The sequence below is a fragment of the Camelina sativa genome, chromosome 6, assembly GCF_000633955.1.
Source record: "Camelina sativa cultivar DH55 chromosome 6, Cs, whole genome shotgun sequence".
NCBI classification, from domain to species: domain Eukaryota; kingdom Viridiplantae; phylum Streptophyta; class Magnoliopsida; order Brassicales; family Brassicaceae; genus Camelina; species Camelina sativa.
In genome coordinates, this window is record NC_025690.1 from 2,071,240 (window position 1) to 2,083,903 (window position 12,664).

The window sequence follows — 12,664 nt, forward strand, 5'->3', positions numbered from 1 at the left end:
ACGGATCTAAACCAAAAGACTCGGCGATTGATACACTCATACACATACATAAGTTAATAATAGATTTTGTTTTGTTATTTCGGTTAACTGTTCGGTTCCTCAGAACCGAACTGAATTAACCGAAAACCGAATTCAATTTATATATGTTACCGATCAATTCAGCCTTTAAAACCGAAATCAAACTAAACCACTAAAATATCGATTCGGTTCGGTTTGGTTTTTTCTCCTAGGGCTAGTCTGTCTCGTTCTTTTGTGCCTTGTAAAACTGATTTTAGAGTTTATATATAAACATATTAAAACATAAATTGGTGTTTGAAAAAACTGAAACTCTCTATTCTTTCTTTATTAATTTTATTTTGAAAACTTTTATTGTTTGTCTCTTTTGTCTCTTATCTGAATTTTCTGCTTTGTTTTGTTTGGCTCAGTCTGTAAAAGCCTTTCAGATGTGATGTCTTTTAGTTTCTGTCGGGGCCTGTGGAAACATTGTGGCATTATTTTTATACGAAACTAGATCAATATTGCCGTCCAATATTAGATTAGTAAACGATCGTGATGAGATGCAATATACACATCACAACAAACATTATAAATGAAAAAAAAAAAACAAAAACAAAAACAAATACTCTTCGTGGGTTCAAGTTTTTCTCAATTTTGATTCATATTTAAGATATAAAAAAACGATAGGGAGAAACTTATGGATACGATATGTGACACATGGCAACAGTCATGGTCAAAGATGTGGCACACCAATCAACAAGGATCATGACCCAGTATTTGTTATGACTTTATGCAAAAGTGTGCATTATATAATTTACCTGACCCAATTATTTTATTAAAGATTAGTACTACTAAATTATGAGCAGTTTCCAAAAAAAAAATCTATCACACCTTATGAAAAAGATGTTTCAACGGGACCAGTCAAATGAAATCTAATGAGATTTACCAAACCAGCGATTCGAAAGTGACTGGTAACAAGTAACAACAACAAGTAAAGAAGAATCCAATTTATATACATCCACAAATATAAAACCAAATCCTTCCTACACAAAGATTCTATACTATGTAATAAACACTGTAAAAGAATTCTAAACTTTACTGTCCTAAAAGCTTTTTTTTTATCTACATATTCACACAATGTACTTATGGTCATTTACAATTAGAGGAAACAGTTCCCTCCTTCGTGGATTACGATCTGATCAACCCGAAGTTGACGAAAGATCTCGACTTGAATACCCCGAAAAGAAACCCTGTTGGTGAATCTTGAGGACTCGGTTTCGCGTCTGTGTTTCCGCCTTTCACTTGAAGTATCGTCTGACCAATGACTTGTCTAATGGATTCTATGGTCTTATCATCAACTTGGTAGCCAGAAGCGTCTCTCACATAGAACGTGTTAAGAGCTTTGTCTCCTTTTGTCTTCACTTCGGCTCTTGTTACTGTAAGACTGTTTTCACGGAATATCCGAGTCACATCTGAGAGTAATCCTACTCTATCTGAAGTGCAAAGCTCAAGCTTCAAGCCCTGAAAACATATAATAAGAACATAAACGTTAAGCCACAACAAACAATGTTCTTATGATTATCCATAAAGTAAATTAATTACATTAGTTTTTTACCTCAGAGACTCTTCTTTGGATTGCTGCTTTTAGACATTTGATCACTCGCTGTCTTTCTGCCTCGGATTTGACAGGAGATCCATCCGTATGTCTTATGTAATATTCCTACAAAAAAAACCCAAGAATTCAGATAACAGTATAAAAGACTAACTTGTGTTCAATTAAAATACAGAGCTTAAGCACATTTTGCAGAGATGTATATGTACCTGATAAGCTTCGGGGCCTTCAGCATCAATGCTGGCATGTGAAACCACATATTTCATATCCGTCAAAGTAAAGACGGTATCGAAAAGAAGCTTTGGTCTGTCTTTACATTTGATCATCACAATTGAGTAATCCAAATCATGCAAGTTGGAGACATCCACATCTGGAACAACTCTCCCACATTTATCCCCTTCATCAACATTATTCTCCCACTCATCGTAATCTCTATCCGCAAACATCAGTTGATGAAGCTTGCGGTCTGTGTGAGTTTCATTGAGAGAAGAAGAAACTGTGGTTTTAGGTTCACGGAATCTTCTGCCACTGCATCCACCTGTAAGCACATAACCAAGAAGTTTCCTGATTTTGGATAACCTCTCTGGATCAGTGATTGCAGAGCAGGTTTCTTCGTCGGTTACTTGCAAAACCGCTGCTGCTTTAGCTCTATGCGTCCATATCTCAGCGTTTACCACATTGCATTGCAGATCCATAAGAACAGCGCAAAGCTCANGTCTTTCTGCCTCGGATTTGACAGGAGATCCATCCGTATGTCTTATGTAATATTCCTACAAAAAAAACCCAAGAATTCAGATAACAGTATAAAAGACTAACTTGTGTTCAATTAAAATACAGAGCTTAAGCACATTTTGCAGAGATGTATATGTACCTGATAAGCTTCGGGGCCTTCAGCATCAATGCTGGCATGTGAAACCACATATTTCATATCCGTCAAAGTAAAGACGGTATCGAAAAGAAGCTTTGGTCTGTCTTTACATTTGATCATCACAATTGAGTAATCCAAATCATGCAAGTTGGAGACATCCACATCTGGAACAACTCTCCCACATTTATCCCCTTCATCAACATTATTCTCCCACTCATCGTAATCTCTATCCGCAAACATCAGTTGATGAAGCTTGCGGTCTGTGTGAGTTTCATTGAGAGAAGAAGAAACCGTGGTTTTAGGTTCACGGAATCTTCTGCCACTGCATCCACCTGTAAGCACATAACCAAGAAGTTTCCTGATTTTGGATAACCTCTCTGGATCAGTGATTGCAGAGCAGGTTTCTTCGTCGGTTACTTGCAAAACCGCTGCTGCTTTAGCTCTATGCGTCCATATCTCAGCGTTTACCACATTGCATTGCAGATCCATAAGAACAGCGCAAAGCTCAGACAACAAACCAGGTCTGTCAGTTCCTGTAAGCTCAATCACAGTGAAGTCGACAGATTGTTTGACACCAATAGATGATCTCATTGATGGACTGAAGCAAGAAGACTCATCAGGGCCAAGAGACTGCCAACAATCACTCACCACAAAAGAGTTTAATAACCATATCATCATAACTAACCAAAATCGAATATAAACCAAATAAAAGGATCGCTGTTACTTACTGTACGAATATATTCAAGAACGATATCATCGGTGACTTTGTTCCCTTCATGATCAGTAACATTGAATACATCCATGAACCAGCCACCATCAGATGAGATATAAGCTTTCTTAATGGTGAGATTAAGCTCAGTCAAAACTTGAACAACCTCCAGAAGTATTCCATGTTTATTCGCACTATCCACCTATTTTAACAAATGTTAATACTTCATTTCTTCCATTCTACTCAAATCAAAACCTAACCCGGTGATAAATTTTGATTACCTTAATGACAGTGACATCCTTGCAAACTTCGTTATCGATCACAACCCTGAAAAATGATAATCAAATGGAAACTCAGCCTAAAATTGAAAAGATAGATCATAACTTATGGAAGAAGAAGAAGAAGAAGAATAGAACAAAGTCAAGTTACCTTGGTGGATTCACTCTTCTGATGAACTTTGCAATCTCATCATCCATATTATATGAATAGCTCAAACAAACATCTGAGAAACAAAACAAAAAAGAAATGATACCATCAACACAACTAATCCAAAACCCAATAGATTGAATAAAAAACAAAGACCTCTTTCAAAAGGAACAAAACAGAGACTAAAAACCCTAGAAAAAGAGCAAAAATACGAAGCAAAAACAAGAAAAGACCTAAAATTGAACAAAACCCAGTTCTGGAAACTAATCATCAGAGACGAATTCGGATTAAAAAATCAAGAATCAGGAATGGAATAAAAAAACAGAAACAGAGACAAGGAAACGAACCCATTCTCGATTTCGTCTGGTGATTTGTGTAGAAGAGAATCAAAAAAGGGGGCAAAACTGAATCCTTTCCCCTTTTCTGTTAACGATCGATGTATGTCTCTGGAAGAAAGACGAAGACTTTGCAACTGTAAATTGCCAGAGGAGGAGAAGAAGAAGAAACCACAAAAAAAAGTTTGTTAATTTATACTATATGAAGACGACGAAGAAAGAGATTAATAATTAAAAAAAATGAAANAAAAAAAAAAAAAAAAAAAACTCAAGAGAGAGATGAGAAAAATTACTGAGAAGAGAGAGTGGTGTGTCTGACACAGATTCAGCCGACACGATTCTCCTCAAAACCTGCAAAGAAGAAGAAAGAAGGAGAGAGTCCACACACACACACCCAATTTTGTTATGATGAGAGGATTTGAGGACTGACTCTTTTTCTTTTTTACTCTCTCATAAATAAATACCCGATGCGTACGTTAGTAGCTGCCCTTTTTTTTTTTTACAGGATTATCATACCGGTTTAGTTTTTTTTTTTTTTTTTGGGTAGTCAATTACATTTCAGTATTTATCTCCGGTTTTAGAGATTTTTCTTTTCTGAAAATGGTAGGAGATTATAGACAGTATTATTAATTTATCTCCGGTTTAGGAGATTTTTTTATTTATTAATTTGGTTCAATATTGTTGACTTTTGCAGACAATCTTTGGCTAAATTATTAGAAACAAATTGATGAAGTTTTTTTTGACTCATCAATATATGGAGATTAATTGGATATACATTTATATAAATGACAACTAAACTAGTTCAAAATACACCAATTGACATCAGAAAAGATAAATGCAATTATTATGTAGATAAGGATATGGTAGTGTCAAGCCAAACCAAACTAGTTATGCAATACCTAAATTAACAAAAATATTTAAAACAAAAGAAAAATGTAGTAACACTAATCCAATAGATCCAATAAAAAAATTTTGAAAAAAAGCTCAGAAATCTGAAGTTTATGGTAGTATCTTTGAAATGTTATGATTTCGGTTGTAGAATTGGAAAACAATACATGGATTGGTTGGTAATTCAAAGTTGATGATATTAATATATTTGAAAAATATATCTTAAAAATCGTAACCCAAATGGCTTGTGTTTTTTTACATACTCTACCATTATTATAATTTTCTGTACATAAATAATTTATTTTTGAACTCCTTTTCCAAATTTTCTTGATCAATTGGCCGAATATGTCATATTGTCATGCATTAATACCACTCCAAAGATTTTGGATGTTTAGAATGATAAAGAACATGAACACTTATGCACTTGACAAGGACCAGAATCTTAGGAAAAATGTTTTCACATGTCATGCTAAAAAGATTCCCATTGATTTTGGTGAATTTTTCATAATTTCTTATCAGTGTGAGATAACAGAATCACGCCGCACAAAAACCTTACCTCGTTGACATGCTGGATACAAACATATAATAATAAAGATATCAATTTACATTTACAAAAACTCTGGTTGGGTTTGATTAGTGATTATATTTCTATTTTAAAAACAACCTAATGAAACATAAAATGATAAAAGAAATAATAAAGAAGGAGAAAAGCATGCGTTTTCGAAGGTCAAATGTTTTGGGGGCAAATAGAAATGCGCATAAGGAGGGAGGGACCATGCCGGCCGCATGTGGCTCTTCGTTGCTCATTCTCTTCTCCTTTCTACAATTATACCCTCTATATTATACCTAATTTTGTTCTTTCAAAACTTTTTATATAATACATATCTTTGAAATAATATAATCTAGAACAACCTTTAAAAAATATAATACAGAACAAGTTGGAAAGGGTTAAACTTTCCACGAGTCCTAATCATGTCAACAATATGATGGTTCTACATCTCCCATAACCCTTTAAAACNTTTTTTTTTTTTTTTTTTTTTTTTTTTTTTTTATAACAAACTTTTGGAAGAAGAAGGTTGACTTCTCTAAAAAATTGACTTCTCTCCCAAAAAGCGTGATCCTCTTGTTTCACCCTTCACCTTCACCGATCTCGGCGTCGGTCCCCACCGTCCCTTATGAGCAAATCTAAAACTAAGAAAAAAAACCCCGCGGTATCCCCACTAGATTCGCTTCTTCTGGCTTTCCGAACAAAGACTCACCTCGCTCATATTCGCCATCATCCCCCGGAGAGGGGTCCGTAAGCCTCTCATCAATCCCACTAAATTTGCCTGCGGCCTCCGAGACTGCAGCCAATGTTACGCCCCCTGAATCCAGTGAAGATGCCCAATTGGTTCAGTCGGATGCAGCTATAGCAAACCCTAGATCTGAAATCACTGTTCACGCAGCTATCTATGCCTCGGCCGACATACCTGCAGAAAACGCTTCTGGATCTCCAGAACTCAAACAGAGCCCCGTTCCCGGTGCTGCAAAGTCTCCCCCACAAGGCGAGGATCATCCCTGGAAAGACCTTGTCAAAGGTCACTCGTCGCACCTGGAAAAGAAAGGTAATCCATTTGTTCTAGAATCTGGCGAGTCCTGTGTTACAATACCAAATGCAGTTATTGAGAAGAACAAGAAGCTCTGGGACAGCTTCATTCTAGGGCAATTTTATGAAGACCCCCTCCTAGAGGAGCCATCCACGCTATTGTGAATGGTATATGGAGTAGGCAGCATCGTGACATCTTTGTCTCTAAATTGGAGGGAAATTCTTTCCTCTTCAAAGTCCCGTGCCCAAATGCTCGTCGTCGGATTCTGAGTCAATGCCTATGGCAAGTGGATGGGCAAACCATGTCCGTTGCTAAGTCGTCGCCAGACACAACACCAAAAAAGCCGGAGTTGACTCAGGTCCCTGTGTGGCTAGACTTCCACGGAGTTCCTCTGGAATTCTTCAACAGAGAAGGATTGGAACACATCGCGGGTCTGGTGGGTCACCCGGTGTGTCTGCATTCACACACGGAAAAGCTCATTAATCTTGAGGTCGCAAAGGTCTACAGTGTAATTGATCCGCGTAAACCCCTCCCTGAAGCAGATAACACGAGATTTGAATCAGGTCAGATTAAGAGAATAAGAGTGACAAGCCCTTGGCTCCCTTCCCTCTGCTCTCACTGCAAGAAGATCAGACACACAATATCCCGATGCTCTTCTGCACCTCCTACCTGCACTGTGTGTAGCTCTGTAAAGCACCAAACCGTGGACTGCCCTCGAGTTAAGAAGGATAAAAACCGAGGGAAAAGCCCCATTCAAAGCCAACTTCCAATCGTGGAACTAATCCAACCGGTTCCTAAGGTCAAAGAAGCGGTCTGGAGGCCCATAACTCAGCCAATTACTAAGGCTAGGAGTGATCATGCCCCAGGTGAGTCTAGTAAAGCAACATCTTCGAACCCATCTCCGGTGAAAAAGTCTGCCCCCCCACACCATGCTCATTGATGAAAACCAGCTCTGTGTGGATTTAACAACAAATCTCTTCTCTCATATATCTCCTCATGTGGACAGGGGTGATGCTCAGGGGACTGAGTCGGATCTGGAGAGCTTCTCGGGTGATGATGACAATCCGGATGCTGAGTCAGATGGGTTCTTGAAGGTGGTTTCCAAGAGGCTACTTAAGAAGAAGGATAATCGGGCTAGGGCTGGAGGCCCTCAAAACCTCTAAACCCATATCTGTTTAATGGATATTTTTTGTCGCAATGTTAGAGGGTTTAATGACCCGTTAAAGCATAGTAGCTTCCGGAAATGGTTAAAGGTCCATAAACCTGTTTTTGGTGGGATTATAGAGACCCATGTTTCCCCTGAGAAGGCTCAAGCTATCTTACAAAGAGTCGCTCCAGGTTGGAATTTTGTAAATAACTACGATTACTCAGAGCTTGGAAAGATCTGGGTTCTTTGGCATCCGTCAGTCTCGGTTACTATCCTAGCTAAGTCCTTGTAGATGATCATCTGTGCGGTCAAGCTCCCTTTTGTAATCCAGGATATCGTGGTATCAGTTGTGTATGCATCCTCAACTAGCAGTGAAGAAAGAAAGAGTCTCTGGTCAGAGATCCAAGCTTTAGCAACCTCGCATCCCTGCATCAACAAGCCCTGGTTAGTCACTGGAGACTTTAACCAAATCCTTTACCCACATGAGCACTCAAATCCCAGTTCGGTTACTTCTACTAGGGGTATGAGGGAATTCAGTCAATGCCTTATAAACTCGTTGCTAATGGACCTCCAGTACTACGGCGTTACCCTCACCTGGTCTAACAAACAGGAAGCGGACCCAGTGTCAAAGAAGCTCGATCGTATCTTAATAAATGATGCTTGGATGCGTCAGTTTCCTCAGTCTTTGGGAGTATTTGGAGAACCTGGTTTCTCAGACCACAATCCTTGCTGTGTCTTCCTTGACACAATGAAACCCAAGATTCAGAAACCATTCAAGTTTCTCACTCTTCTCAATAATGATCCTGAGTTTGCGCCTCTGCTATCACTGTGGTGGAACACTCTCTCGTTTGACTGCTCCAAAATGCTAAAAGTCTCTAAAAAGCTGAAAGAGCTCAAGGCCATCATCAGAGAATTTACCAAAGAAAGGTACTTAGCAATCGAATTGAGGGTTAAAGAAGCTTGTGAAGACCTGTTGTTCTGCCAGCGGACACTGCTTGACTCGCCCACCCCGCAAGCAGTCCACACAGAAAAGGAAGCTCATAGAAAATGGGTCTTTCTGGCTAAAACAGAGGAATCATTGCTAAGGCAGAAGTCTAGAATATGCTGGCTTGAGGATGGAGATAAAAACTCCAAGTTCTTTCAACGTGTTGTTCTATCTCGACTAGCTCAAAATCAGATCCTTTACTTGTTAGATGCCAATGATCAGGTTGTTGACTCGCGTCAAGGTATTCAACAGATAGCAGTGGACTTCTTCAGGAACTTGTTAGGTAAGAAGCATCACTCTAATGCCCCGTCAGTGGAGGATCTCTAGAATCTTGTTTCTCAGCGATGCTCTGATTCTGCTGTTCGTGACTTGGACTCCCCTGTCACCCCTGAGGAGATAAAAAATGCACTTTTCTCTTTACCAAGAAACAAAGCGCCTGGACCTGATGGATACTGCGCCGAGTTCTTCACGGCTAACTGGAGTGTAGTGGGCAAGGACGTCATTGATGCAGTCCTTGAATTCTTCGCAACCGGAAAGATCCTCAAACAATGGAATGCCACCTTGCTAACTCTTATACCGAAAACACCAAATGCTTCCAGGATGTCGGAATTCAGGCCTATAGCGTGTTGCAACACTATCTATAAAGTGGTCTCGAAGATTATAGCTAACAGATTGAAGAAGGTGCTTCCGGACCTAATATCAAACTCTCAATCTGCTTTCATACCGGGTAGGCTTCTGGTGGAGAATGTTCTGCCGGCAACAGAGCTTGTTCAAGGTTATAATAAAAAAAACATATTTGCCCGAGGGATGCTGAAGGTAGACCTGCAGAAAGCTTTCGATTCGGTTCACTGGGAATTCATCATTAACGTTCTAAAGGCAATGAATTTCCCACCTCATTTCGTGGCTCTGATCAGTGAGTGCATCACGACTACCAAATTTTTCATCTCAATTAATGGAGATACCTGTGGATACTTCAACGGAGCAAAGGGTTTACGGCAAGGAGACTCAATCTCTCCCTACCTCTTTACTTTAGCGATGGAAGTGTTCACCAGTATGCTTAACCGTGCCTACACCAACAACTCTATTGGCCACCACCCCACAACAGTCGATCCTCAGGTAACACACTTGGTGTTCGTGGATGACATTATGGTGTTCTTTGATGGATCGAGGGAGTCCCTAGAAAATATCACCACTGTCCTTCATGAATTCTATTGCATCTCAGGGCTTCAAATGAACAGAGCTAAGACTGACTTGTTCTTAGCGGGGATGAACCAGAATGAAACTGATAGGCTTGCTTCCCTGGGTTTCAATCTAGGTTCATTACCCATTCGCTACTTGGGCTTGCCTCTGATGCATAGAAAACTTTGCATTGCGGATTATAGACCCCTCATTGACAACTTAACATCAAAGTTCTCGTCGTGGTCGGCCAGAGCATTGTCATATGCAGGAAGGAAGGAATTGATCTCAACTGTCATATTTGGTACAGTCAACTTTTGGGCATCAACGTTCATTCTGCCACAAGGATGCATTCGGGCAATAGAGAGTCTTTGCACAAGATTCTTGTGGAGTGGTGATATAACAAAACGCCCAAATGCAAAAGTTTCTTGGGAAAACCTTTGCTTGCCTAAAGCAGAAGGAGGGCTTGGTTTCCGCAGTCTCAAGTAATGGAACAGAACTCTCTGCCTAAAGCTGATATGGAAGTTGTTTGCTGCAAGGGATTCACTGTGGGCTGACTGGATTCGCAATAACAAGATTAAAGATGGTGTGTTCTGGTCCCTTGATGAAAAAAGCATACCTCATGGACATGGAGATCCCTGCTCCAGCTGCGGCCTCTTGCCTCTCGGTTTATTCGTTGTTTTGTGGGAAATGGGATGCGAGCGAGTTTCTGGTACGACTGGTGGACCCCTCTCGGCCCCCTCATAAATGTTTTTGGGCCAACTGGACCATCTCAAACAGGCATTCTCTTGCTGGGAATAGTGGCCAAAGCTTGCACCAGTTCAGGGTGGCGCACTCGACCTGCAAGATCTCCTCAAGCGGAACTGCTCCATACTCATCTAACTACCATTCCTCTACCAGTATCCAGCACAGAGCCAAACATGTACATTTGGGAGATAGAGGGAGAGAAGCTTACATAATTTAGCACCGGAAAAACCTGGGAAGCAATACGGTTTAGACGTCAACCCCTAACGTGGACAGAGCACGTATGGTACAAAGGCGCCATCCCGCGCCATGCGTTCATGATGTGGCTCACCCAGCTTGACCATATTCCTACAAGAACTCTCTTGGCAAATTGGGGTTTCTAAATAGAAACGACCTACTGTATATGTGGCTTGTATCCGGAATCAAGAGATCACCTCTTCTTGCACTGTGATTTCAGCGAAGTACTATGGCAAGAAGCAACTCGGAGACTGGGCTATAGTCTGTTCGTGTTCCACACCTGGGAAGCTCTGTCAGCATGGCTCAACAGTAAAGACTCAACATCAACCCAAACATTGCGGAGACTAGTTGTGCAGGCACTCATCTACTCCATCTGATTAGAAAGGAACAACCGCTGCTACAACAGTGCTACCACACCTCCCCATCTCTTGTTCAAGCAAATGGACAGACTGGTCCGGGACGCGATCATAGCTAAGAGGCATCGGAAGAACTTCAAAAACGCAATGCAGAGCTGGCTTAGATTCCTCTAAAAGCTTTTGTTTCAGATTAATCCTCGTTTTTATTTTTTTGGGCGAGGAATATCTACTGTATTAAGGCCATTGTACCCAGTACAATTTATTTTCATTAATGAAAATTGACATTCTACAAAAAAAAAAAAAAAAAATTGTTTTTTTTAAGAAATTAAATCTTAAGAAAATTTGATTTTCATAACATCAAAGTGGTATGTTAGAAAAATATCTTCTTAAAATAGACTAAAGGTAAAACGTAAATGAATAATAAATATGTATATATATCGTTATTACTGTTGTGGTACAACCTAAACACATTTAGTGTTGGGGAACCCTCTCTATATATATGACCATGCATTGTCTTATATATGACCATAAAACAAATTTGTAGCAAATGTAAATTTGCTACGAAAAAAGATAAATAACTACAATTTTTCGGGTAACTATACAAACAAAGTTTTGTTGTGTATAACTCTTTACTTGATGTAAATATATTAGAAGTAAAGAGTTTCATCCGAATAAACGGAATAATTAACCGCTCTTTTAATCCTTTTATTAATAACAGTTATAATCACATAAAAACATATATAGTAATTTCTACATTGCCTCAATATGTTTAATTAGGGCTCGAAATATGAGCACATGTAATTTAATTACCAACACATTAATCTATACATCAGTTTTTGGAGGCAATATTGCTTCTTTAGCCTCTGATGCTTTATCTCCGACGTACTTAGCCGTTTTATTTTTCATATCCGTCGCTGAATCTTTCACGTCACCTGCTTTTTCAACGATGAAGTCTTTGGCGTTCTCTGTCATTGAAGCAGCTTCCTCCTTCGTCTCTTTGCCTTTATCCGTCACAAACTCCGAAGCTCTCTTTGCATTTTCAGCCACTGCGTCCATCGCTTCACCAGCTTTCCCGAAAATGTAGTCTTTTGCTCTCTCCATATGATTTTGAAGTTCTTGTCCCTTTTCAGCAGACACTTGTCCCACTTCACTTCCCTTCTCCTTCACGTACTCCGAAGCTTTCTCTCNGAGAGAGAGAGAGAGAGAGAGAGAGAGAGAGAGAGAGAGAGAGAGAGAGAGAGAGAGAGAGAGAGAGAGAGAGAGAGAGAGAGAGAGAGAGAGAGAGAGAGAGAGAGAGAGAGAGAGAGAGAGAGAGAGAGAGAGAGAGAGAGACAATTACTCAAAATTATTACAAGAAACAAAATGAATTTTTTTTTTAACATTGGCTTTTCAATGTATATTTTTATCTCTATATTGTGTAACTTGTGTTAACAAGTTCATATATATTAATTAAGCTTAGAAACAAGTAATTATATATCCTTTAGTTACTTAGTTTTAAAAGTTTAATTGATATCAAATTTAGGTGTTATATTTCATAGTAATACCCAACCAATATCATGAGAATTAAGTATAAACTTTTCCACAAGAAAACAAACATA

General features: G+C 39.3%; 2 protein-coding genes across 2 annotated transcripts in view; both read right to left on the minus strand.

The window, feature by feature from the left end:
• On the minus strand, positions 990-4,352 carry LOC104790131 (ACT domain-containing protein ACR5). Its single transcript, XM_010515841.2, has 8 exons — positions 4,241-4,352; positions 3,960-4,084; positions 3,616-3,688; positions 3,468-3,513; positions 3,206-3,388; positions 2,481-3,107; positions 1,613-1,717; positions 990-1,518 (listed from the first exon to the last, which is right to left on the minus strand). The coding sequence occupies exons 2-8, from the start codon at positions 3,961-3,963 to the stop codon at positions 1,186-1,188; spliced, it is 1,371 nt and encodes a 456-aa protein (XP_010514143.1). The 5' UTR covers positions 3,964-4,084; positions 4,241-4,352; the 3' UTR covers positions 990-1,185.
• Positions 11,745-12,664, minus strand: part of LOC104790132 (protein COLD-REGULATED 15B, chloroplastic-like) — a 1,699-nt gene continuing 779 nt past the window's right edge. The window contains exon 2 of the mRNA XM_010515842.2: positions 11,745-12,252. Coding sequence (XP_010514144.1) covers positions 11,889-12,252 — 364 coding nt within the window. The 3' untranslated portion in view covers positions 11,745-11,888. The remainder of the gene's footprint in view (positions 12,253-12,664) is intronic.

What these genes read in the sequence shown, in the direction of transcription:
- LOC104790131 (XM_010515841.2), bottom strand. An exon ending in AGGATGTCACTGTCATTAAG is followed by an intron (nt 3,389 to 3,467) that starts GTAATCAAAATT and finishes TTGTTAAAATAG; the next exon opens with GTGGATAGTGCGAATAAACA. An exon ending in TTCTTGAATATATTCGTACA is followed by an intron (nt 3,108 to 3,205) that starts GTAAGTAACAGC and finishes GATTGTTGGCAG; the next exon opens with TCTCTTGGCCCTGATGAGTC.